This window comes from Colletotrichum graminicola (genome assembly GCF_000149035.1).
Source record: "Colletotrichum graminicola M1.001 genomic scaffold supercont1.36, whole genome shotgun sequence".
In the NCBI taxonomy this organism is placed as follows: Eukaryota; Fungi; Ascomycota; class Sordariomycetes; order Glomerellales; family Glomerellaceae; genus Colletotrichum; species Colletotrichum graminicola.
The window spans coordinates 209,634-234,137 of NW_007361040.1; the positions used below are offsets into that span (position 1 = coordinate 209,634).

General features: G+C 56.4%; 10 protein-coding genes across 10 annotated transcripts; 5 read left to right on the top strand and 5 right to left on the bottom strand.

Moving 5' to 3' along the window:
- Positions 1-834: 834 nt before the first annotated feature.
- GLRG_08103 (uncharacterized protein) lies at positions 835-1,833 on the top strand (the record flags this gene model as incomplete). The annotated part of the gene is made up of 3 exons (XM_008098788.1): positions 835-1,273; positions 1,404-1,496; positions 1,610-1,833. 3 exons carry the CDS (start codon positions 835-837, stop codon positions 1,831-1,833), a joined length of 756 nt encoding a protein of 251 aa, XP_008096979.1.
- Positions 1,834-3,003: 1,170 nt separating this feature from the next.
- On the bottom strand, positions 3,004-4,105 carry GLRG_08104 (WW domain-containing protein; the record flags this gene model as incomplete). The annotated part of the gene is made up of 3 exons (XM_008098789.1): positions 3,004-3,053; positions 3,117-3,943; positions 4,005-4,105. The coding sequence occupies 3 exons, from the start codon at positions 4,103-4,105 to the stop codon at positions 3,004-3,006; spliced, it is 978 nt and encodes a 325-aa protein (XP_008096980.1).
- A 2,191-nt stretch (positions 4,106-6,296) lies between these two features.
- On the bottom strand, positions 6,297-8,644 carry GLRG_08105 (uncharacterized protein; the record flags this gene model as incomplete). The annotated part of the gene is made up of 2 exons (XM_008098790.1): positions 6,297-8,554; positions 8,632-8,644. The coding sequence occupies 2 exons, from the start codon at positions 8,642-8,644 to the stop codon at positions 6,297-6,299; spliced, it is 2,271 nt and encodes a 756-aa protein (XP_008096981.1).
- Positions 8,645-10,677: 2,033 nt separating this feature from the next.
- Positions 10,678-11,475, top strand: GLRG_08106 (Ras family protein; the record flags this gene model as incomplete). Its single annotated transcript, XM_008098791.1, has 1 exon — positions 10,678-11,475. The coding sequence occupies one exon, from the start codon at positions 10,678-10,680 to the stop codon at positions 11,473-11,475; it is 798 nt and encodes a 265-aa protein (XP_008096982.1).
- A 430-nt stretch (positions 11,476-11,905) lies between these two features.
- On the bottom strand, positions 11,906-14,270 carry GLRG_08107 (dolichyl-phosphate-mannose-protein mannosyltransferase; the record flags this gene model as incomplete). Its single annotated transcript, XM_008098792.1, has 3 exons — positions 11,906-12,549; positions 12,619-14,053; positions 14,133-14,270. The coding sequence occupies 3 exons, from the start codon at positions 14,268-14,270 to the stop codon at positions 11,906-11,908; spliced, it is 2,217 nt and encodes a 738-aa protein (XP_008096983.1).
- A 2,333-nt stretch (positions 14,271-16,603) lies between these two features.
- Positions 16,604-18,441, top strand: GLRG_08108 (CHY zinc finger; the record flags this gene model as incomplete). The annotated part of the gene is made up of 2 exons (XM_008098793.1): positions 16,604-17,581; positions 17,638-18,441. The coding sequence occupies 2 exons, from the start codon at positions 16,604-16,606 to the stop codon at positions 18,439-18,441; spliced, it is 1,782 nt and encodes a 593-aa protein (XP_008096984.1).
- A 381-nt stretch (positions 18,442-18,822) lies between these two features.
- On the bottom strand, positions 18,823-19,172 carry GLRG_08109 (uncharacterized protein; the record flags this gene model as incomplete). Its single annotated transcript, XM_008098794.1, has 3 exons — positions 18,823-18,891; positions 18,954-19,031; positions 19,092-19,172. 3 exons carry the CDS (start codon positions 19,170-19,172, stop codon positions 18,823-18,825), a joined length of 228 nt encoding a protein of 75 aa, XP_008096985.1.
- Positions 19,173-19,789: 617 nt separating this feature from the next.
- On the top strand, positions 19,790-19,942 carry GLRG_08110 (uncharacterized protein; the record flags this gene model as incomplete). The annotated part of the gene is made up of 1 exon (XM_008098795.1): positions 19,790-19,942. One exon carries the CDS (start codon positions 19,790-19,792, stop codon positions 19,940-19,942), a length of 153 nt encoding a protein of 50 aa, XP_008096986.1.
- Positions 19,943-20,149: 207 nt separating this feature from the next.
- GLRG_08111 (uncharacterized protein) lies at positions 20,150-23,223 on the top strand (the record flags this gene model as incomplete). Its single annotated transcript, XM_008098796.1, has 2 exons — positions 20,150-21,972; positions 22,023-23,223. The coding sequence occupies 2 exons, from the start codon at positions 20,150-20,152 to the stop codon at positions 23,221-23,223; spliced, it is 3,024 nt and encodes a 1,007-aa protein (XP_008096987.1).
- Positions 23,224-23,457: 234 nt separating this feature from the next.
- GLRG_08112 (uncharacterized protein) lies at positions 23,458-24,392 on the bottom strand (the record flags this gene model as incomplete). The annotated part of the gene is made up of 2 exons (XM_008098797.1): positions 23,458-23,872; positions 24,142-24,392. The coding sequence occupies 2 exons, from the start codon at positions 24,390-24,392 to the stop codon at positions 23,458-23,460; spliced, it is 666 nt and encodes a 221-aa protein (XP_008096988.1).
- Between the last annotated feature and the right edge of the window lie 112 nt (positions 24,393-24,504).

Here is a 24,504-nt window from a genome sequence, read left to right on the forward strand (position 1 = left end):
GGAGGAGCAACAAGTGAATGCCGCTCCGCATCCCTTGCCATTCCTCGTTTAATGTGATGTATCGATCGAAACCATGACGATCCAGGGCAACTGCTTGAAACAAGCTTCTTTGGGCCCGCTCGCTGTCGCCATACCAGCGTCCCCTCATACCAACATCAGAGTGCGAGCACGGAAGCAAGGAAAGGTAAGAAGAAATGTGATGCCCCCGAGCCCCTCCCTCCTGATCTCCCCAATGAGACTGGCGATCGGCTGCCTGTGGCAACTCACAAGGCACGTGAAGAAATGAAAACGTGCCGACGCCACAACTTCCTAGTGGGCGGTTTGGTCACTGCTAGCCGCCCGCTCTCGAAAACGTGCTAGAGCTTGTGGTGCAAACAAGTTCGTTGTTCAGCGTTGCACCGGGACCGCTGTTGTTAGTTTGGAACTTGACAGCTCTGGAATGGGGTTCGGTGGGCAGGGAGGGGCGAGGAGGGTCGCTCGCCGGCGCGCGGCAGATGACAATAGTCCGCCCGCCGGAGCTGATTGGTCGGCTGGCAGCGGGCCCCAACACCAGAAGCATACTTGCATGTTGCACCAACCTGTGCGGCCGTTACTCTCACCAGATCCAAGCTCCATCCCACGCCGCCATTCATCTATACCTCCATATCCACCACAAATCGAACCCTCTTCGGTCCGAGCTTCCCCTACCCACCCCTTCTCCCCCCCTTTTCCTCCGCCCGTATCTTACTCGAGCATTGGTATTTGAATCTTCGAACCTGCTCCCGGGGAATCCCACCGAAACCGAACCGTAGACTTCGAAATCCTGTAACCGCAGACAGACCGCCACCGAGAACGATGCGCCTCCTCGCGTCCCTCGCCGCCCTTGCGGCCTGCACCGCGTCCTCCCTCGCCCTCGCAGCCTCCATCACCCTCTCGGTGCCCTCCTCCCCGGCCCTGCCGAATCCCTACACCCTTCCGCCCTCGACGCGCGCGACCCTCTCGGCACTGGGCGCCTCCTTCTCCGCCCCGCTGTCGGTCAAGAACACCTTTGTCTTTACCAACGTCACCGCGCCCGGGTCGTACTTGGTCGACATCCACTGCGTGACGCACGCCTTCGCTCCCTTACGCCTAGACGTCGCCGCTGACGGCAGCCTGTCGGCGTGGGAGACGTACCGCGGCAACGACTGGGACAACCGCGGCGAGGTGTACACGGCCAAGGACTTCGAGGGCGGCGGCAAGGGCTTCGAAGTGCGGGTCCTGGGTGGAAAGAACTACTTCATGGAGAGGAGCAAGTGTAGGTCCCCCTTTCCCTGACATTGTCGTGCTCAGTTTCGAGGGCTCGATGGCGCTATTACGAGATGCGTAGCACCGCTTTGGAAGCTTCCTAGCGTTGAGGAAAGAATGCTAACACTCCTGCGATGCAGTCTCGGTGCTCGCCATCCTCAAGAACCCGATGATCCTCCTCGGTCTCGTCAGCATGGGTATCTTCCTCGGCATGCCCTACCTCGTCGATAACAGTACGTTAACAACACCTCTTCCCGCTTCCCGCTCCTCTCTGCCCCACCTGCCAACTCTTCCAATTCTTCCCCGTCCCAAATCCCTGAACAGTTGCTGATATACTACCTCGCAGTGGACCCCGAAATGCGCGCCGAGTTCGAGGAGCGCCAGAAGAGCAACCCCATGAACAGTATTCTCGGCGGCGGCGGCGGCGATGCCGGCGCCAGCCCTATGGGTAACTTTGATATGGCCGCCTTCTTGGCGGGCACCGGTAAGAAGGAAGAGTCGTCGGGTTCCGGGTCCTCAAACGGCGGCGGCAGCGGCGGCGGAAAGAAGGAGAAGGGCGTGCGGAGGTGAGCAAGGGAGCTGGGCTGCTGCAGGGTGTGGTTCACGTAAGATTGAAGCCAAACAAAAAGAAAGAGGGGCGGGCGCTCCTGAACGTCGGACCGGACAGTAACCGGGTACGTTGCAGTTCCCAGGGGACGGCAAACGAGTGGCGCGGATATTCCCTATATTTATATCCAGATACCTTTAATGGCCGACCGTGCCTCACCTACGACATGCCGCGTCTGTGACGTGCGTACTTGAAGGACTGATTTGACGACCCCTTTTCAAAGGTAACATTGCGGCAAAGCAAGGCCCTTCATTTACGATAGCCTCGAGTTCGGGGCTAATGCGCCACGATGTAAGTGCACAACTTTCCTACATTCATATCTAGGCACCTTAATGGTCAACCGCAAGTTGTGTATCGGACCAGGGACAGGCAAGACCGATGGGGCTGTTGGATGAATCAAGATGTATTCGCCAGAAGCTTCACAGTTACGACGGCGGATTCGGGAGGCCTTCAATGCCGGGTACAGCATATCGTAGATGAGTTTGCTAGCCTGGACTCCTATGCCCCGGATCGAGCTGGTTCCACAGGTACGGGCCCGTTTCATCACCCTCGGAACGTAGTTTACAATTCGGATCCACGCATGCGGCTATTCAGGCAATCTGCAAGACTACCTATGTTATGGGACTAGGTGTCCGTTAGCTATGGCTGCCTCTGATCCGGATGTATACCTTTATGAATGAATAGGGGGAGGGCGAGCTGGCGTGAGTGCACATCCCACAGCGTTCCTACGAGACTTGTCTCCTCACTAGCGCCCACATGAAGCGTTTGCCTGGCGTTCCCAAGGCGGCACCGTCCAAGTATGCAGTTGCTTATGCAAAAGCACGCGCGGCGCTTGTGACGTGCGTACTCGAAGGGCAGATTCGACGGCTCTCTTTCAAAGGTAACTTTGTGGAAAAGCAACACCTCGTGAGGGCATTTAAGATAGCAGAGAGTTCGGGACTAGTACGCAACGATCAAAGAGGTCAAGTGTGGCCTGCTGTCTTTTCTACCATTCGTGGGGAGGGGGCAAAAAAAGGTAACACATTATGGACAAGTTTCACATCGTCTGCTCGCCCATTCCAAATCTTCAATTCATGACCCGTTCGAGATGTTTCGTTTCAAGAGACACACCGGCTCGGCCAAACCCCGACTGCTTAGAAGTCGCCGTCTCCACCGCCAAAGTCATCGCCGTCCTGGCCGTCATCTGTAGCACCACACCGTCAGTATCCGTGCGAGTCAAGGTCGGAAAGTGGCAGCCTAAACTTACTGTAGCCGTCAGCGTACGCCTCCTGCTGCTCGTCGTTGATGTGGTCCGCGAGCAGTGCGCCACCGAGCAGACCGGCACCGGCACCGAGCGCTAGTCCGCCCGCCATGCCCATGCCGCCGCCGCCGCCGGGTTTCCGGCCGCCACCGCCCTGCATGCCGTAGCCCCCGGGTGGGCCGTAGCCCTGCTGCGGGGGGTAGCCCCCGTAACCTTGCTGGGGAGGGTAGCCCCCGTAGCCCTGCTGGGGAGGGTAGCCACCGTACTGCTGCTGGGGCGGGTAGCCACCGTATTGTTGCTGAGGCGGGTAGCCACCGTATTGTTGCTGTTGGGGAGGATATCCGCCGTACTGCGGCTGCCCTTGGCTGCCCGTCTTAGACTTGCCGAGCAGCTTGCCGAGGAAGCCGCCGCCGCCGCTCTTGCCCCTCGTATCCTGCGCGCGGGGCGGAAGCTGATCGGGGAAGGGGCTCTGGGATTGCTGCTGCTGCTGTGGGTTATAGCCAGGGGGCATCGGAGAGTTCGAGTTGGCGCCGCGGGCGCGGGCCTCCTCCTCGGCCTGGAGCTGGCGGGCGAGACGCTCGTCCTCACTTATGGCGTTGGAGCTGCTAGCGCCGTAGGGCTGGGGCGCTGAGGACTGATCCTCGTAGGGGTTTTGCTTCTGGTCGTATGGGTTGACCTTTTGGTCCACGGGCGGCGTCGAGTCACCAGGGCGCGGGGCGTAGCCGGGGGGAGGACCGCCTGGGTGGGCGTCTGCCGCGGGCGGGGGAGGAGGCAACGCGGGTTCGGTCGGCTTATCCCATTGAGACTGCTTAGTGTGGAGGTTTACGTAGAACCTGAAGGCAGAGTCAGCGTTGCGATCCGCGGTGAGTAGACGGGGAGGCTACGAGAGCTCACCATTCTTTGTACTGGTCATTCCAGCGGGCAGCCCAGCCGGGAGGGACCTCAGGGGCTTTGGGAGGCGGGGGGCCCGCCGGGGGAGCGAAGTCGTCGGCCATATGTAGTGCTGCGAGGTTGGAAACTGAGAGCGAAGGAATAGACGCTGGTAACGCTGGTTCACCGTCTGCACGCGCAGTGTCTTGATGTAGCGAGAACCGTCGAGTCGGGATTGACGCGGGGTTGATTACTGACTGTTATGTAGATGCGGGAGTGAGATTGTTGGAGGAAAATCAAAATTTCAAGCTTTCTGCAGCGACCCTCTCAGACTGTTCTCTGGGTAATCAGGCACCTGAAATAAGGGACTGATGTTTGAAGGGGGCGGAGGGGATGGAGAAAGGCTGCCTCTTTACGGATACTCGGCGGGGAGTGTCAGGTGCTGTTGCAATTGGGGAGGCGCAATAGCGATAGCGTTTATGGGGCATGGGTATTTCTTTGGTAGGCAGACAGCCAGGATTACGTCTTCAAGTGTTAGACGTTCGCCTCTCCCCATCCGACCCGTAGGTACTACTAAAGTACCTAGGTAGGTAGGTGGTAGCGAAGCATACTGCCTAAGGTGCGGGTGTCTACCCTTTGGGGAACGGGCACGTCCCATTCGCATCCCGTCGTTTCCGCATCTCCCGCGATTCTTTCGCCCACGTTGGGAAGGGATGAGGATGCAACGAGGCGGAGGCTTTTGCACGCGGGCAGTCGTCCCTTGCTGAGTGGGTTACCTAGATCGGTCAACAATTTTAAGCTGCCTCTTTGACGGCGGAACAATATAATGGCAAATGGCATATGACACATGGCAAACCGCTCCCCATGTCATTATGGGTTTACGAAGTCCTGATTGAGGCGAGAGACGGCGGAGAAAGAGAGTTGAGAAGAGCCAAAAGCTCACCCTGTCATATGTAATCCCGCTTGCTGATCACTGACCGGGCCGAATCACCTCAGAATGCAGTCGGTTCGGTCCCCATTCGTCTTTTCTATGGTGCTTCTCGAAGCTGTGGTCTCCAACGCTGCCTATCTTCCCACTCCTGCTACCGCTGCAATACTGCCTCTTGGCTCCCAAGGCCACTGTTGTACTTCCGCCGGCGCTGCAACGAGGGCCCGCCATCGATGCAAGCCGCAAAAAGCACAGCCCCTCTATTCTGATGCTTGTCGGATGTGATGAGTGGGGTTTGCCCCTCAAACTCACTTACACATCAGCAACTCAACTCTCTTCCCCAGCGTCGCTCTGCTGCCTTGTCCCCCCTCCAGAGGCCCCTTTTGTTTCGCTTCGTTCCGCTTGCAGCTAGCTCTAGCAGCTGTTTTTGTTTCTCTGAGACCCCGGATGCTGGATCTCCGACCTGAGAACGTGGGGCGGCGCATGAATGTCTCTCGGCGGTACCTTTCCACAAAAGACATGGCAACATGATACTCCAGGATACCACTTCGGCACCTCGGTCGATACCCTGAAGCGAACCCCTCTCCTACTCCCCTAAAAGGCTCGACTCTCTCGCACGAGCCAAAGCTCCACCAGTGGAGGGGGGGCCCATGGGTTTGACTCCTCCCTCTCATAGAGTGCTTGGTTTTCATGCCTTTCCAATGAGATCATTTCTGAACTCTTTCTTTCCGCCTGCTCTCTTAACTTGCCCATGCCCGTACGCACAAGTGTTGTGACTGAAGCTTCGATCTTACAGGCCACGTTCAGCAAGAACCTGCTTGATTCAATAGGATTAGGTAGTGCTTGTCTAGGTATGATGAGCAACGGTGGCGATATGCGTGCTTTCTTTGCGAGTCGACGCGCTGCGCGAGTCCAGGTGACACCATCACCGCGTAATGCCCACAATCCCCGTGTGGCGGTGCACATTGCCTTCGATATTCGTGCAGGTTCGCGATGCTGCTGTACATGGTAGCACACATGTATGTACCAATATGATTAGGTATTCAAATCCCCGAACCACGCCGCACTCCGCCCCTATACGCCAAGATGGACACTTGAACGCGAGCAAATTGTGGCGCAGCCTTACACCACTCGCCCTCCATCCTCCAGAAAGTTGTCAGGCTTGGCACATGTGCCTATGCCGGTCGCTATCAGGAAGCAGACGACAACGCTCTCATCTCAACGGTGAACCTGAAAGCTTTATTCAAAAAAAGTCCCGTTCCCAAGCGTCTATCCCATCTCGGCGTGTAAAGCATATGCTGCACAAGAAACTCCCAAACCCCTCAACGACCATACAATCTCTGTGTCCCAAAAAGTACTGCAATCACTCAATGTATAAACATGTTTCCTCAAGGCAGGCCTCTTTCGTCCCGCCGTCTCTCGCCAAAGAGGTAGGCCGCCTCCATGCAGTAAGCGCCCCCTCCGCTGGCCATCCGTCGCTCGCTGCCGTAGCAAATCACCACGGCATCCAAAATACCGCTGAGAATACCTTCCATGGCGCCCATGACCGAAAACCCAATGAAACTGGCCACTATGCCAACCACATATGCGTACGCCGAGCCCCGTACCCCCATCCCGTCCGGCAGAGCGATTGAGAGCTGCTTCGCCGTCATGACCCATCCCGCAAACCCGAGCGCCGTAGCCATAATGAATCGCGTTGCGTACAAAAGCATCTTTGCGAGCCGGTAAGGAAGCAAAGGAGAGTGGCTGGATCGCCGTGAGCTGAAAACCTGCGGCGTCAGTGTTGTCGTCGGCCGCTGCGGCGAGAGGAAGTCCATCTGGCTGAGGCCGCGGGCCGCCGTGTGCAAATTCTGCGAGTGAATTGCCCCATACGTAATGGTCAGGGGATTCATGAGCGCGGCGATGGGGGTCGGTATCCACATGGCGGCGATGTGCTGGAGGATGTTGGCCATCCTCCGGGGAAGCACGAGAAGAGGCGCCCTGATGAGCAATGCCAGAAGCGTCGACTCGCAGATGCTGCCAAAGATGGTCGTCGTTGCGTGGTTCAGCGCAGCGGTGACAATCTCCGCCGATGTCGGTGCTGGGGCCGCATTGCGGTGGAAGTACCATTGTGACACCGTCGCCGCTGTCGTCGCCCGTTGCACTGCGTTGATGACGCCGATGGTCCACATGTACATAAGGACGAACCAGATTCCGAGCCACCAGCTGGACACGCTGATGATGAACCTGGCGAGCCTGCGCGAAAAGTAGCCTCCCAAGAAGATTCTCGAGAACATCCACATCCAGATCCAGGTCCAGGTTACTATCAGTGCCAGACAGCTGAAACCCAAGATGAGGAGCGCCGTATTCGCTGCGAGGATCCTTGTGGAAAACTCTATGATCTCGATCGCCTGGCGGATAGCATGTCGGCCCTTGTAAGCCATGTACACCCAGACAACGGCAGATATGGCTGGAACAAGAGCGGCCCACCGCATGGCCCGGTCCTGAAAGCTAGTCCCATGCGACCGACCTTCGTAGCTGGAAATGAATGGGTACAGAGTGAACGAGAACATGATGATGGGTACTGCCACGAGAATCAGGAGCGCCAGCGGCCGGGCGAACGACCGAAGGGCCGCCAGCCAGACAAAAGACACAATAACCGAAATAAGAGTGTCGATGGCCAACATGTAGAAAGATGCTTGTAACGTCGTGTAGACTGTGTCACCCCATCCCTTCTTAGGCGTGCCCGTATGCAGCCAGACGAGCACGAACGTAGATACCAGACCAGCTAACGCAATAAGGAAGATCCAAGCAAAGAAAGGGTCGTACTTGAATATTTCACCTTCGGCCAGCGGAACCGTCGCAGGCAGAGCCTCGTCGTCGGAGCTCGCCCGCCGGGCCTCCTCAAAGTCGTCTTGTCGGGTGGCTTCCCTCCGCAGCGGGAACTTGCGATCTCCCGACTTTGGTTGGAACTTCTGGAAAGCGGGCGGGCTCGAGTCCGTATGCGTCTCGTTCAGCAACGACGCAGACGGGTCGTCGTCGTCGTCGTCGTCCCGGATCTGAGAGTCCAGCCCGATATCGACCATTCTAGGGTTCGTATCCGAGCCCCGGTCGGAGCCCTCGCGTGGGATGTCCTCTGCCTCTTCGTCTATGGCGTCCCTCCCGCGGTTGCGTCCACCAAAACTCCTCGTGCCGTTCCAGCTGCTGCGGATACCCCTCCGCAGACCGCGGTCTTGATACCTGCGTCCAGGGCCCTCATTGCTATGCTCCAGTGAGCCACGGCTAGCGTCCGGTTCCGTCTCAGAGCTCTCCGCCATCTTGCTCGCGGCGGCCACGCGCCGTGACATGTGGAGGGCGGCCATATCCGCCGCCTCGCGGTCCCTCTCGTCCTCGTCGTCTTCCTCCATGTACTCGTCGAGCGTACTGTGAAAAAGCGGTGCATCCTGGGCAGTGGAGATCCGGGAGGCGAAGCCCATCTGCCCGAAACGTGAGCCACCCGCCTGGTATGGGTTTCCACCGTAACCTCTGCCTAGGAAGGACCGTCCGCCATTTCGCGAAGGTCGTGATGACCAGTCGTTGGGTTGTCGTGGTGGGTTCTCGTTGCCTTCGACTTGGCCTGCGAAGTTGGAGATTCGGGATTGTGACTGCGCCAGGAACCTGGACGCATCTGGGGGAACGGGTTTGTCAGTCGACCGCCGGTTGGCGTCGCCGAGGCTTTTGGCAGTGACAGGAGAATAGACTTACATTCCGAGAACATGGTGCTATCGGTAGTGAGGACCTCGTCCCCTCAGAAGGAAATCCGCGTGCTCTTTCGGGGTCGGTCAGGAACGCGGGAAGATGGGTATAGATAAAGTCGGCAGCCTATGTAAGGCGTGTGAATGACGATAACGGACAAAGAGTAAACGGGTGGAATGTTTGGGTGCCGGCGGCGGTGGACACTACTGGTGTATACGCAAACAGGAAACAAGACGCGACTGGCGGGCGGGGGGCTCAAAACAACTTCTGCGATGAGATTCTTGAAGCGGGTAAAATGTCAGTCACCCTTGAGTGGAATAGGCACTTTCAGGTCAAGGCCGGGGTGCTCGTGAAAAGGGCATCTGCACCAAGATGTCGGGAAGAAGATGAATCGGAGGTCATGGGGTACAGCCCGGATGAAGAGGTGAAGGTGCCTGCCTAGGTGGGCAGGCGAACGAGTGGACCAGCGAGGGAAGTGGTTGTGGCGGCACGGGTTCGGGGTACATGGGTAACCCGCCATCTGCTAGGCGGACTGGGATGGAGGCTTGTTAGGCAGCGCGGGCGCTGCAGCCTCAGCTTAAACAGCGACATAGCACACAGTTAGGCAGCCTGGAGCACACGACACTGACACTTCCCGCAATCAGCAACAACTACCTAGGACCCTTTCCTATCCCTCCACCGTCACCCCGGGTACCTCCCTCGCTAACAGACCAGCCACCCAAAACGTCAGTAGTGTACCCGGTGAGGCAGGGGCATGGTGGTAGGTAGCCACCCACACCACCCATGGCAGCTGCCGGCACTCATCCCGACTTTAAGTGGGCGATAAGGCGGTAAGTTAGTGTGATGCATTGCTGGTGTGAAGCATTGCAGCATTGAGGGCCTGGATTACCTTACAGTACCAGATGGGCCTGGCCGTGGGCGCTTTTGGCTGACTCCTTTTCAGGTTCGCCTCGAAGCGGACTCTGGGAACCGTTTCTCGTACAGTACCCGGATAATGTCCGTAAAAGACAACCTTGTTGGAATGTGCAGGAAACCAACCCATGGGCATCCCCTAGGCAAAGGAAACATGAAAGCCTTCTGCTTGAGGGAAGGGCATGCCTCACGGTTACCTCTCTGGCACCTGTGATTCCCACGAACCCACGTACTTGATACGTTCCTCCTATCTGCGCTGCAAATCTCCTCACTTTGCTACATGGCACTGACATGTCCCAGCGTGAGACACCAGCGACCGCTTTAGTCTGGTCCAACCTCCCGAGTCATTCAGTCGTTAGTCGCTAGACTCGGAGGTCAAGTCAGTTGGTCATCTCCAGGTCGTCGTCAACTGACTACCTACCCTGGCTGGTGGCTCGCCTCTGCTTATCACCTCAGCACTTGCGTCACTGATAACACCAATGGCCCCCAACCCTGCCCGCCTTTTTCCCTGGTCAGCGGTCCAATCTTAATTGGGGCTCTGGCCGTCTTCTGGGCCTTGCCCGTGACAGGGGAGACCATCTTTAACATTGACCAGCGTGATACACTTCGCCGTTTCCTACAAACGTACCTATTGGATCCCACCTACGTTGGACTGTACGTCGCAGGAGCTTAACGTACAGACGAGGTCATCGATTTTTATTTTTATTTTCTCCTCTTGGAATAGCACTGCAGAGCCGCAGACAGACTGGACTGCCTTCTTTCTCAACCGTTTTCTTCGGTGGCCACGGGAACATCCCATTGAGAACAGACGACATCTTCCTACTAACAACATTCCTTTCCCCCCTTCTCCCGAACACGTGCTCGGACAAACCACGACAGCTGTTTGAAGCTCCTCAACATCAGACCAACATCAACCACCTACCATAACCACATCAAAGACACGCTCACGCCCTCCTTAGCCTCATCTTCTCGAATCCTCTATCATCGAAGCAAAGCCCTGCCTTACGGACTAGCCGAAAAAAACAAACAGGAGAATCCAGCGCTTCATCCTCTCGGGAAGAAGGAAAAAAAAGAAGGACCACAGACCTTCATCTCTCTCACCCCCTTTCCCCCAAACCCACGAACCCATCCCGCTTAAGGGTCATGTCGTCTCCACCATGGGACTACATCGCTAAACTCGTCTGCATTGGCGACTCGGGCTGCGGCAAGTCCAGCCTCACCATCCGTCTCTGCGAGGGCCGCTTCTCTCCTCATCACGATGTGACCATCGGCGTTGAGTTCGGCTCCCGCATCGTCCCTGTTGGCCCACCCAACGCCCTCCCTCCCGCCCATACCGTCCCAGCGTCGTCCGCCGCCCAGAAGACCAAGGAGGATGGCACAGCCACGTCCAACGGTCTCCCCGAGCCTCCACGCCTCCCCGAACCGGCGGCCGCCGACGGGCCCCAGAAGCATATGAAGCTCTCCCTCTGGGACACGGCGGGGCAGGAGACGTACAAATCTGTCACGCGCTCCTACTTCCGCGGCGCTAGCGGGGCCCTCCTCGTTTTCGACCTTAGCCGCAAGCAGACCTTCCAGCACGTCACTGACTGGCTCAACGACCTTCGCCAGATCGCCGAGCCCGACATCGTCGTCATTCTCGTCGGCAATAAGGCTGACCTCACCCAGGATGAGAATAACAAGCGCGAGGTCACCAAGGAGGAGGCCGAGGAATGGGCGAAGAGGAATGGCGTCTTTGAGTACGTCGAGACGAGCGCCAAGAGCGGCGAGAACGTCGAAAAGGCCTTCATGAGGGTCGCTGAGAGGATATATAACAACATCCAGGCCGGCAAGTATGACCTCAATGACCGGAGGTCGGGTGTCAAGGGGCCCGGCGCCGGAGGGGGTAGGCAGATCAAGGTAGGAAGCGACGCACACAAGGGATCGGGCGGTGGCTGTTGCTAGATGGGCTGCCGCACAGTGTACCACCAAAAAAGAAAGAGAAAAAAAAGCACACATACGAGAAGGTTAGTGATACCCAAGGCTACCGGCAAGAGTCTTTAGCTCCTTCTCGTCCTTCAACCTTGTACTATTACTTTTAATCATAATTCACCGTCATAGTTGATTCAAGTCTCTGGGATTGGCAGATCAGAGCGCGTTGCAGAAACAAGGAAACAATGCACGTTGTATTATGCACGGAAGTATCATCCGCCGGCTGTCTCTCTCCTATTCCAAGCACAGAACACCAGCTGTTACCCCTTTTAATCGCCCATATTCTTACAATGAGCTGGGTGGGGAAAGTTGAGTCATGGATCCTCCTGCTCTCCCCAAGTACATGATTTAACAGCACAAACCTTTAATTACAAGTGGTTGTATTAAGATTTCGTTCCGTGACTTAGTCCGAGATTCTCCAGCTGTCGAACCACTTCAGGTAGCTGTACTGCTTGTTGGGGCCCGTCATGCCGAAGCAGATGGGGCTGAAGAGGATGTAGAGTCCGATGATGGCCGCGTACAAAACACCGTAGACGGTGTATTGAACGATGTGGTTTCTGTTGCGGAGGAACCAATCGGCCAAGAAGCCGAAGGTAAGGATGGCGAAATAGAGGGCGGGGTAGTAGTGGTGGACATAGGTGACACGAGCCATGACGACGAAGGGAAGGTAGTGAAGGAACCAGCCTGCTACGGGGTACAGTCCCGCGTAGTGGATCTGATCAACCTCCTTCGTGTTCAAGTCGTTATAGCCACGCTGCCAGCGGACGATGTACCAGACGACGACGAGAGCAAAGATGCCAAGGCCGGCTGTGGAGCCCCAGTAGACAAGAGGGTTGCCAAGGAGGAAGTACTTGACAATGTTGTCATCCCAACCACACATACGCAGACCGACGTTCAGGATAGGCCACTGCCACCAATGAGATGCCAAGTCGTCCTGCTTGTCGGGATCGGGAACAAGAGCATTGTTGGATGTCATCATGGCGACGTTAAGATGAATAAAGTCATGGAGGAAGGGAGACTTGTAGGATCCAGGGTCGCCAGGGGGTACTGCATATCAGTTAGCGGCGGATTCAGAGTGCCATTTTCTATTCTGTTTTTTCGCCGTCGACGACTTACGCTTATCGTTGGTGTGGGCCTCAACGTTCCAGTGTGTGTACGAGTCTTTGGGGTTGTTCTTCTTGGTACAGGTAACCTCAATCTGCTTGAAACCCCACTGAGGTAGGTTGACGTTGCCAGCGCGGAGGTAGCAGCCGAGGACTGGGTGCTTCAAGCGGAAGGCGGTAGTAAGAGTACGGATGCGGCTACGGTCACGAGAGGCAACATCGCGAACAACCTCGACCTGCCAGTGGTCCTTGTCATCACCAATGGTGAGATTGCCGTAGCAAGAGACCTCCTTGTCGGCCTTGGTAATGGGAGCAGCAATCTCGTGGGAATGGAGGTTACGTCCGGTCTGGGCGTGGATGAGGCGAATAGTACTACCATCAGCAATGAAGCGGGGTTCGGCCTCAGGGTTGTAGTCCTCGTCGTGGCGGTTGGGGTAGAAGAACCAGTCATTGTTGGCATCCTTGTGGTGGTAGCAAGTGACCTGCTGTTGGGTAGAGCCCTCAGGGTATGTCTGGATGTGAGAATGAAGCAGGCCGCCACCATATCCCATGTTCTTGATGGTGGCGCGCGAGCCGTAGGCGATCTCCAAGGGGCTGTTCTTGCCAACCTCGGTGCCCTTGAGGTTGGCCTGGAACAGGGAGCTCATTTGAGCGTCACCGGGACCAGTTTGGTCAAGGATGGCGAAATGAAGAGCGAAAGAGAGCATGTAAACCAGGAAGGGAACAATGATGAGGCCGACAACGCGGGTGACGACATGGGCACCCAGCGTAGTGACGGGCATTTTTGTGTCGCCAAACTTGTTCCAGAGATCCTCAATGGTGTAGAGGCCGACGAGGGCAGTTACAAAGAGACCGACGAGCTTGACACTGCACACGCAACCAATGCTAAGACCAGTCATGAACAGCCAGAAGAACCATTCGGGCTCAAAGGCGTTGTGGCGCTGGTTGTGAAACTTGGCCCAGCAGAGAACAGTGGCGACGGTTCCGAAGAGTAGCATTGAGTCGAGGAGAATGAAGCGGCTGATGGTGGTGTAGGAATTTTCGCAGAGAACCATCAAGGTAACGAGCCAGACGGCAGGGCGGCGCAGGTTCAGCTCGCGAGCGGTGAAGTAGGCCATGGGAATGCAGAGAATGCCAAAGAGAGCGTTGAAGGCTCTCATGAAGGTGTAGTCAACGTCCTCTGGGTACTTTTCGCCAGACTTGAACTCGAAAGATCCGTTGTAACCGGCGAGAACTCCGGACAGACCAACGAGCATCTTGCCCAAGGGCGGGTGAACGTCGAAGTAGTATTCATGCTTGATGTAGTGGCTTCCAAACTTGCCAAAGTGGGCCTCGTCCCAGGTAACGATGTTGCTGAGACCGATTCTCCAGAGTCGTGTGAAGATGGCAACGGCTGTGAAGACGATGGGGGCGATGACTACCTCGTACTGGTCGAGGAAGGAGGGACCCTGGAGAAAAAGAAGCGTTTCGTCAGCATCACGCAGTTCTGTGATGGATAGGCACTAGAAAAGGAAAGGACAGGCTTACCTTCTTGGCAAGCTTCTTCTTGTCATCGACCTCCGGAGCGGCCGTCAGGGGAACTGACTGGCCTTGTGGCACGGCACGGCGTCTGACGCCATCGCCGACGTCTGCTCCGGACGCGACAATTGGCTTTTCGACAGCCATGGCTGTTCGCCTGCAAAGTCAGCAAACGGAACGAACGGGGTGACGAAGAATGTTGAATAGAGATAGGAGACTGACTGTCGGAACGGGATGGCCGAAGTCGGTGACGAACGCGGCTTAGGGAGTGTGGACGGGAAAGGCGACGGATGGAGAGAAAGAGTCAAGCTCCAAGAACAGGGGCTCTCAGCTCTGTGTTAAGGACCGGACGAGTCAAAACTCAAGGTGTAAATCAATAAAAAGTTGGAGAAGGGGATACGTGGGATGATGAACCACCGGAGGAAAGCCGCTAAACAAAAATCAGCGGGTTTCTCTCGAAGCGTTTGGTTTCTACAAACCAAACCACCTCATCAAGATTGACTGGCTGCTGGGGCTCCTGAAGGTAGGTGAGCTGGGGAAGGAGAAGGGAAAGCTGGAAAAAGAATCATGTAATTAATATGGAGGTGACGGGAGAGTGCCCTTGGGCAAGGTGGGATGGGATTTTCCCGTCCACTAAATTGGGAGAGCTAGGTACCTGCCCCCTTGCGCGGGCAAGGCAACACGAAATTAAATGCCACCTATGCACCAACAGACGGGCTATCCCTTACAGACCAGACCACACTTAACGCGAACCAAGGGTACACCAAAGAGGTACCAAACCAGAAGCGCATCGGGGGCCAATGTCGTGATTCCATTGGCTCGGCCCCGAAGAGCTGGAGGTCATACCTGGTACGGAGTACTGGACGCGCATCGCCTCCCGATGGAATGCTCCCCTGCCCCCACAACTGCATTTCCCCTGAAGTCCTCTTGGGCCCCGCGGAAGCATCGTCGGCTCTAGCTGACAGTATATCTCACCATCATCCCCCTCCGGTTCTTGACTTTACTTTGCCTCTTCCATCCATCAAGCTTGACATGAGCGTCGTTATCGGCGTCATAGCAACACTAAAGAAGACATGATGCAACTAGTGCAATCCTGCAGCTACATTCATTGTTTTCCACGAGGTCGCTGCTAGTGTGCAGCCAGAGACCTGATGGGACAAACACATAGGCCTGCAGCACAATGACAATGGCTTGTCTCTTCAAGTTGACAGCAGTCGGGGCCCCCCGAAGCAGCGAGCTCCGTATGCGTCAACCCCTTCCAGCCCGTATTATGGCCCCCCTGCCTTCGGAGCTAGCCGCCCATTCCAGCTCCCAGCTCCCATCGCATCGTAGGTATCGACATAAACATCATCGGCGAGGTGAAGTCCCATTGCGGGCATACGGCATATAGGCCGTGCTCTGTACAGGTTGGCTAGTTGGGTGTCTCCTAGTATGATGGAGTTAAGCAACGCTAAATATCAACCTCTAATGTATTCAAATCATTCAAAGGTGCCTTTTCTTCTTGTTTTTAAAAAAAAACCAATCTGAAGGGTGGAGGGTGTTTTGATGTGATGAATAGCCATGCAAGTATCCGTCGGTACCTGTCACAGGCTCAGCTTCCAGCCTGAGCAAGATGCCCGCGAACTGGCTCACCAAAAGCCGTCTTTTTTGTTTCTTTTTCAATCGGACAGAGACAAAAGGGGGTCGTGGCATCCAGTGCCTGCCCGGACATCCATCTCACTCAGTTCAGCGACCCACTAGGCAGCCAAATCCGCCAGTGTCACCGTCTGGGCGCGGCCGCCGGCCAATTAGCCCCGCCGAGTCAAGCTTCGCTGAAGCCGCATGCGGGATCGCATCGCAAGGACGGCGCATCACATGTCTTTTTCGACTTCCTGGCGTCCATTCCATGCCATTTCCCCTCCTCGCTGGTCCCGGCCGGCTCCATGCACACACACCAGTATTCACAGGCACACCCAGACATTCGCTGATAACTCTCTCTCTCTCTCTCTCTCTCTCTCTCTCTCTCTCTCTCTCTCTCTCCCTCTCTCTCTCCGATCCTGTTACGGTGCAGATTTCCAGGTCCCAGAGACTGTCCGACACCTGTGCAAGACTCAGACACGCCTCAGGTGTCTTTCATTCCCGTTCAGTTTTACCCCCACTGCCGCCGCCGCGCCCACTTGTCGACCGTCTCCGCTGACGCCGTCGCCGACAAAAGAGACCGGATTACATTAGGGGTCTCGACCGTCTTATGTCATCGCTGCTGCATCCAATCGTCCGGTACCGTACCACCACCACTACTACGCAACACCACCGCTCTCCGCCAGTACCACTACCGATCCTTTCAAATATTATCCCCGCGACACCCCGAGTAATCTTCGCCTCCCTCCCTCCTCCGATCTTACTGCCCCGGATGTAGACTGAGTTTCACAACCGTGCGTCACTTTTCTACATAACCCGCTCGGTTCCTCGACTCACTTTTAAGAAGACTCCTCCCTCTCTCAATGTCTTCGCTGGTCTCCGACTTCATCATCAACCCGGTCCTCCGGCAGGCCCGCCGCTTTTCCGAGATCTCGAGAACCACCTTCGTCTCCGACCGGGACACTTCCCCCGACCCTATCGTTGTCACGACCGACTCCGACCCCTCGCTGACCCGGCATGCGACCGATGCGCCACTCCCATCGACTCCAACACGACCTCTCAGTGCTTCAACAACCGTTGACGACGAGCCGACTCCACCACCCACACCACATGCGCCAGTCGCGTCTTTCCCTGTAACTGTGCCAATGTCTCCTACGACCCAAGAGTCTCTGCCTGCCGACGATGGCATGGGCGCGCTGCGGAAGCGCCTCATCAGCATCCAGTCCCAGGAGATCACGGCAGAGGAAAAGGCCCGGCTGATGCACGAGGCCTTGATGGAAGGGTACCGCAAGTCTCGAGACACCCCCCGTCAAGGTGATGTGCCGCCTACCGCGATACTCGCAGGTGAGGCATGGGAGCAATCCATTCCTATTGCACCTCTCGAATCATTGAAGTTCTGGCAGCATTCGCCTGGAGAGCCGTCTTCGCCGCAAAAGTTTGTCTTGACCGCCGATGACGTTCGGCCGACGTATGCTCCCCCAAAGCTCTTCACGAGGGAAGAGCCCGAAGGCTCTCTGATACTCGGCTGCCAGCACTACCGGCGCAACGTCAAGCTTCAGTGCTCTACTTGCAACAAGTGGTACACCTGCCGCTTCTGTCACGACGCCGTCGAAGATCACACTCTTGTCAGGAAGGAAACCAAGAATATGCTCTGCATGCTCTGTGCCTGCCCTCAGCGAGCATCGGATGTATGTGTCAACTGCGGGGAAATGTCAGCTCGTTACTACTGTAATGTGTGCAAGCTGTGGGACGACCATCCAACCAACAACATATACCACTGTAACGATTGCGGCATCTGCAGACGCGGAAGAGGTATTGGCAAAGACTTCTTCCATTGTAAGGTACGTGTCGTGACCCGTATTGTTTATAACCCCACCCCTAACGCATAAATCCCCAGAAATGCTGTGCATGTATTTCGATATCTATACAACAATCCCACAAGTGTATCGAGCGCTCGACGGATTGCGACTGCCCCATTTGTGGGGAGTACATGTTCACTTCCCCCAAGCCTGTCGTGTTCATGGGATGTGGCCACAGCATCCACCAGAAGTGCTACGATGAGCATATGCTGCGATCGTACAAGTGTCCCATCTGCAACAAAAGTTTGCTTAACATGCAAAGCCAGTTCCGTCAGTTGGAGCTAGCTATTCTGGCTCAGCCGATGCCCCCCGAATTTCGGGACACCAGGGCAACGGTTTTGTGCAACGACTGCAGCGGGAAAAGCTCAGTCCCATACCACTGGTTGGGTCTGAAATGTGCCATCTGCACGTCGTACAACACAGTCGAGCTTCAGATCAGCGGCGGAAGAGATGGAACACCCGCCACGCCGACAGTTATCGCCCCAGAACCCAGTCCGGTTGCCGTCGAGGCTGCTGCTGCCCCGGCTCGAATGGACGTACCGCAAGTCGGTCGGCGAAGACACTCGTCTCATGCCGGCCCAGAGGCGCGGCATTTAATGGTGGATCGTCTCGCTAGATCAGCTTCGCCGGCACCCCCAGTGTTGCCGCCGAACATGGCGCACAGCGCAATTGAGGAAGAAGAGGAGGAGTCAGAAAACGATATCCTCAATCTTTGGGGCCGGGGGCATCACGACTCTGACGATACTGGATCTATATCCACAGACATGGACGAGGAAGATTCCGATGGCGACGATGATGACGATGATTATGAGAATGAGATCATGCTCATCGGACATCGATAGCCCCTGCGATGATGCATTCACGATCCGGGACAATAAGGTGGATCTGGTAGCGGGAGTGTTATGAAGACCGGCGCAAGGGGCCTGGAGTGACCTCACGGTTTGGACATATGGGGGTTTATGGATCATTGCGAGCATATTCACGGTTAATCATCGGTTCAGTTGGCGTTATTAGGATAGCCAAGCTTTTCCAGTATTGGAGGAGAATTTTGATTGTTGAAGCCCCTTGAGACTGGGTTATAAAAGTTTCTATAATGGATGAAACTGGAAAGTCGAACGTATCCAATGTCCCAAAACGCCTTACCGGTGATTCCTTCCTATCCGGCCCTACCCTGCCCTGTCGTTACTTTCGTATCAAGACCTAGTATAATGAGAGCAAATCTTTCATCTTCGTCGTGAGGCAATCTGTGCGTCTACCTCCTGGGACTCTTTTCTCAGTTCCTTCACAGCGCTCTGCGGTGGCTCAGTCAGTCCTCCTGCTCAACTTTAGCGACCAAGGCGAATACTTTGCTTACAGCAAGAGCCTCGGGGTTGACGCCATTCTCAATCATGGAAATGCATATCGAGAGAGTGCGGCGGTCCAAATGGCAGTTCTTTCACAAGGTCAGAGTCGGAACCAGTTGCGCAACGCATCAGGCGTCTAGGGGACTGACGAGAATGGTGGAGATCTCATGCAGGATGTCAACGGCTTGCTGGGCCGCGGCCTGCTTTCCGCTTCGGTCTTCGGCAGGCATTTCGTGTGGGTGGTTTTGATGATTCAGTTCTGGTATCGCATTTGGTGTTGTGTCAGAGGAGGGAATAGAGAGACAGACAGCAGAGAGACACTGAGAAGTGATAGGCTGAAGGGATAGAGGTGAATGAGGTTCCATCGAGCGGGGCCCAAGTTACATTAGGCTCTTTTTGGCATGGGAAAACGCGTCTGGCGCTGACGCGCTGGGTGAACAGTAGTTGCAAAATAGCAGGGGTCGGTAGGCTAAAGTGGGTAACTGCCGGAAATGGGGGGTCCATTGTGAAGCCGCAACTGACCGAACTTTTTTACTTTCTCGGATGGATCTCTCACTCACTTAGTCCCCCCCCAGTTGCTGTCTCACATTTGCTTTATCGTCATGACCTCGACTTTGCTGCGACTGCCGGCTTTTGCTTTTTGACTAACGCCTTTCAGGATTTGTAACACCCGATTCTCGCCAGGCACCGACCCATCCGGCCTTCCACATGGTCCTCGATTGCCCATAGTCCGTCCCGGTCGCTCACTCTACCCTCCGCATGATGAAGCACGCGCCATTGTTCTCTCACGATATGCTCAGTTTCTCACGGATATACTGCTTGGGCTTACGGGAAACGAACAGCTCTAATGGCTGACGAACGTGAAGAGAGCACCCGCTTGTACGGCCCTCCAAAAATCACAGTTGTACCTCATGGGGGCCAAGAGGATGGACCGCCGTTGTTGCACACAAGTCGTGTTCCGGGTCAAGGTGAGGCGGCTGCCCACACTCAGCTTGAGTGATACTGACATTTACTAGCCCAAGCAATACGCATCGTTCAGGCTCCGGAAACGCTCTATCCTGCCTCGAGGTCCGCGGAAATAGTGCCTTCTTCTACGGTTTGGGATTCCCAACGAGTCCAGCAACGATGGCTTCTCAACGCCCATCCGCAAGCCTTTGTGGGTAGCCTGGAAGCCTCGAGCTTCTTGGCGGAAGGTCTCTCCAATCTTATGCGCCCAGACACCACGCCCACCGCTCAACCGCTGTTGGCGATCACTCAGATGGCGGACGTCGCCAACCACACCCGGGTCGTGCCAGTCCCCGTGCTGGCCATGGCTGCCGGCGAATCCGGCGAGCTCCTGCGCCTTTCCAAGATGAGCGAGACGAAATGGCAATGGGGCGAAAATGAGAGTCCGACGCTACGGGTGTTCAGCATCGACCAGCACGACAGAGAAGAGACGGTGTTGTGGTCAAGTGACGGAGCTCCGATCTTGCAGATCAAGGCTGCGCTAAGCTTGGTACGATTTGAGCCTACAAGATGGTTGCTAGTGCAGAAACGGACATCAACCACGATTCTCCAGCCGGAATACCACAAGGTGCCAGTTTCAGAACGCCCGTCCGGGATTGACAAGGCTACGGAACGCCCATCCCGAATCAACCCAAAACCCATCCTTGCCATTACCTCGGAGCAAACTGGCGGTTTCGCACATTCTGATGTGTCTTTCAGCTATGGGTCTCGGAAAAACCCACCCCAACTGGCCATTGTGGACGAGTGTGGCTACTACAGTGTCTGGGACATCAAGGGCCGAGGCGTTCTGGGATCTGTTAGTATGCGGCCCAAACTCCGGCATTGCGGTCACATTCAGCTAGGCGCCACGGAGCAGCTCCCCGATGAGGACTCGCCGGCCTTCCGCACAGAGCCTCACGGAGTGCTGTGGGTCGGCTCATCGGGCCCCGGTGTTGATCTATGGGACGTGCCAACCGCCGAAGATCCTGATACGGGAAACGACCTAGCTGCCTTGACGGCGCGGTCCAAGAAACTCTTGCTGTGGAACCGCACGAAGTTTGAGGTTATTGATGTGAAGAACCCATCTTTCCGCAAGAGCTTGACGGTTCTCAAGTCGGATGAACCAGACTACATCCTCGACGTGAAATCAAACCCAGTGAGCCGAAGCCAAGTATTCATACTCACAAGCTCGTGTCTATTTTGGATTGAGACGTCCTCACCGGGGACAGCCACCGTTAAGCAGGGCAGTCTCACCATCCTGCAATCCTTTGCGCATATGAGGGTTTCAGATGCCGACACCTTGAGGCTATCCGTACATCACGACGGCAATGGGTCGGGAGATGAGGCGTGCGCACTGTATCTCTACTCCGAGAAGTCGCCAGAAGTCGAAGTGTACTGGTTTTCCATCCCTGAAGCAACGAGGTTACCGCAATTTGAGCACCACGTGGTGAGGCTCGATAACAACCCATCAAAGTTGCAAGCCATGTGTCCTGTACCAGCGTTCTTGAACAGCACCTCATCCGCAGCCTCCAAGGGGCCAGGGGCAGATTACATGAACCAACAGGTCAAGTTTCAACAACTCTTCGTCCTCGGAAGAGACCTCAGCCTCAGTCAAAGCCTCCTCGCTATCTCAGCAAGCCCAGTCCTCGAAGTCGTCCCGCCGGACAATAGTCGCGAATGGTCAAGAGACGGACAGGGACAGGCGCAAAACAAGAGGCGAAGGGAATTTTTGCAGCATTTTGAGGACACTTTTGTGGTGCCTGACGGTCTGGGAGATCTGGATGAGTTGGTACAGCGTCGCACCAATCGGTACCAGGAGCTCATGGATATCGAGCTAGAAGGGAGTGGCCAGCGGATACAACAGCGGTGGCCTCGACCCCAGAACTTCGATCTCTTCATGTCCCGTATTAGAATCTCCATCGAATCGGTCGTCATGGCCTCAGAGCACACCAATATTGAGGGACCATTGTCTGTCTTTGACGCCATCCAAGAGGCGGTCGTCAACTGTCTAGAGACCGAGGGCGGCTACATCCCATTACACACTTTGTGAGTTAAATGAATCATATACACAGGACACAGAGACTGACTAATGCCAGGCACGAGTACGAAACCACGTTCGAGGCACCGCCCCTAACCCGCGAGGCTGTTGCCGCGTGGGACTCTCGCTTCCAGGAACTACTGGGCGCCCAAACCGAACGTATCATTGCTCGACCCATTACCAAGCAGCATCTTCGCCATGGCGAGACGGTCTCTCCATTGGCGGATATCCGCGACCAGCTCGAGGAGCTGTGGAGTCCGGCGGACCTCCCGGTGAGAGCACAACAATCACGCAATGTCGTCCTGGCCGAGACGGCCGAGGCTATTGCCCGATCCCTCTTCGGTGTTGCGATTCTTGACGCTAATCTTCCCACCCCAGAGGCTGGGCCTCCTACCTGGGTGCCTGAACCACCTCCCCAGCCAAGCAGCCAACAGTCAAGCCAGCGCTCGAGCCAGCGGTTCTCGCTGTCGCCGGCCAAGCGAGGCCAACTATCGTCGAGTCAACGACTCTCGCTTTCGCCAACCAAGCTGAGCCAGCCCCTCAGCCAACGAATCTCGCTCTCTCCCACCAAACGCGGTCAAGCTCTCGGCCAGCGTCTCTCCTTCTCACCCACCAAGGGCGCCCGCTCTCAATCCCCCTACATCCCCTTCTCCTCGATCCCCTTCCCCTTCCCCTCTTCGGGTCCCTTCTCCCAATCCTCTGCCGCCTCACCCACCCCCACGCCGCCGCCGCCGCCGCCGCCATCCACCGCCCTCCAGCGCCTCAGTATGCTCGCCGAAGACCTTAATACCGCGAACGCACCCGCCCGCCAACATCCGGTGCTCTCGTACTGGCCCACGACCCGCGGCGTCGGCACCGATGGCTACATCTCCTCCGTCCTCGCCTCTTCAACGAAGCACATGAACGCCATCAACGAGCGCCGTCAGCGCGCCGAGTCCCGCCGCCGCAAGCGCAGATCGCAGCTCTTCGGGCCCTCCGCCGCGGGCGCTTCGTCGCAACCGTACGGGACGCAGGACGAGTGGGAAGACTCCGGGCCCGCAACTGGCCCCGAAAGCGCACCGCTGCCGTCTCCGACGACGCAGCCGCTGCCCAAGCTGGCGCCCCCCATCATCGGCTCGAGCCAGGCGCCGCCCGTGGTGGTGCCGTCATCGCAGACCTTCTTCTCCTCGCAGATGCCGCAGGTCATGTCGCAGCCCGTGCTTGGGCGAAACGCGATGCGGTCACCGGGGAAGAAAAAAAAGAGAAAGTCCGGCTTTTGATCATCTCCTGATTTCAAGGATTGAGTCGGGGCTTTTTTCTTTTGGTCTTATAGGATTTTACTTATTTTATTCCATTAGCGCTAGGCTATGGCGGAGATGCCATCATACCCCCCTTTTTTAGACGAGCTTCTACCAAAACTTGATGCATAGATATATTAACCACCATCCTGGAGTTGCCATTAAGCTTTCTTCTTCCTCCTAATTCCGAGCCCTTTCCAAATGAAAAACACCGCCTCACTGGCCTCCCCCGATGCCCCCGCCAACCTCATTGATCCCCGTGCCTTTGATCTTGTGGTCGCTCGGGTTCGCCGCCGCCTCATAGAGGATGTTGGCGGGCGCGCGGCCGAGCTGCATCCACTCGCCCTTGAAGCCGAGGTACCCGACGCGCGTCTCGTCCTCTTCGCCGTCGCCAAAGTTGTCGACGAAGAACAGAGTTAGGCGCTGGACGCGGCCGAAGAGGGCGCGCTTGACGGGGATCTCCTGGACCTGGGAGGTGCGTGAGAGCTCAAACTCCTGGGTGGCCTGGGCGTCCTCGGCGGAGGCGAAGTCGAGGTCGTCGCGGTTGGCGAAGAGCTTGAGGGTGCGCGGGGCAGCGGGGGAATCGGAGGTGCGGAGGAGGAGGGCGTGCAGCTTGACCTGGCCGGTGAAGCTGGGACGCATGTCAGTTCCGGTGTTTTCTGTTGTTATTGTTGTTGTTGTCGTTGTTGGTTTTGGTCTTGTGGCTGGCTTGGAGTCGGAGATAGAAGTGAAGGGTGGATTTTATAGACATTACGTGATGGAGATGTAAGATGATGTGAAGTCCATGACTTGGATTCGGGATAAGAGCTCCATCAGGACCATAACGCACATGAGTTCCCGGGAGCGAACACAGTGACCGCGTATGCATTATATGAGATTGTAAGGAACCTGCACACTTACGGAACATTAATCATCAGCTGCTCGTCGGCATCGCTCACGGCCTCGGGCTCCGGCTCGAGCCTCTCTGCCCACGTCTTCTTGACGATGGCGCGTGCACTGCCGATCTGCGACTCGTTCAGGGCCGTCACCTCGTCAAAGTTGATATGGCCGTAGAGAGAGTGCTGCAGGGCGGGCGTGATGTCGTCCGAGTGGTCGTGCTCATCGTGGCCTCCATGGGAGTGATCGTGGTGTTCGTCGTGGCAGTGGGTCATTTTCGCGAACCTGCGATGACGATGGTGACGGTGGGGTTTGGCGAAAGGGGCCTCTTTCCACGCGGGGTAGCTTAGGAGTCGGGTGCCTGAATGGGAACACGTCTCAAGGACC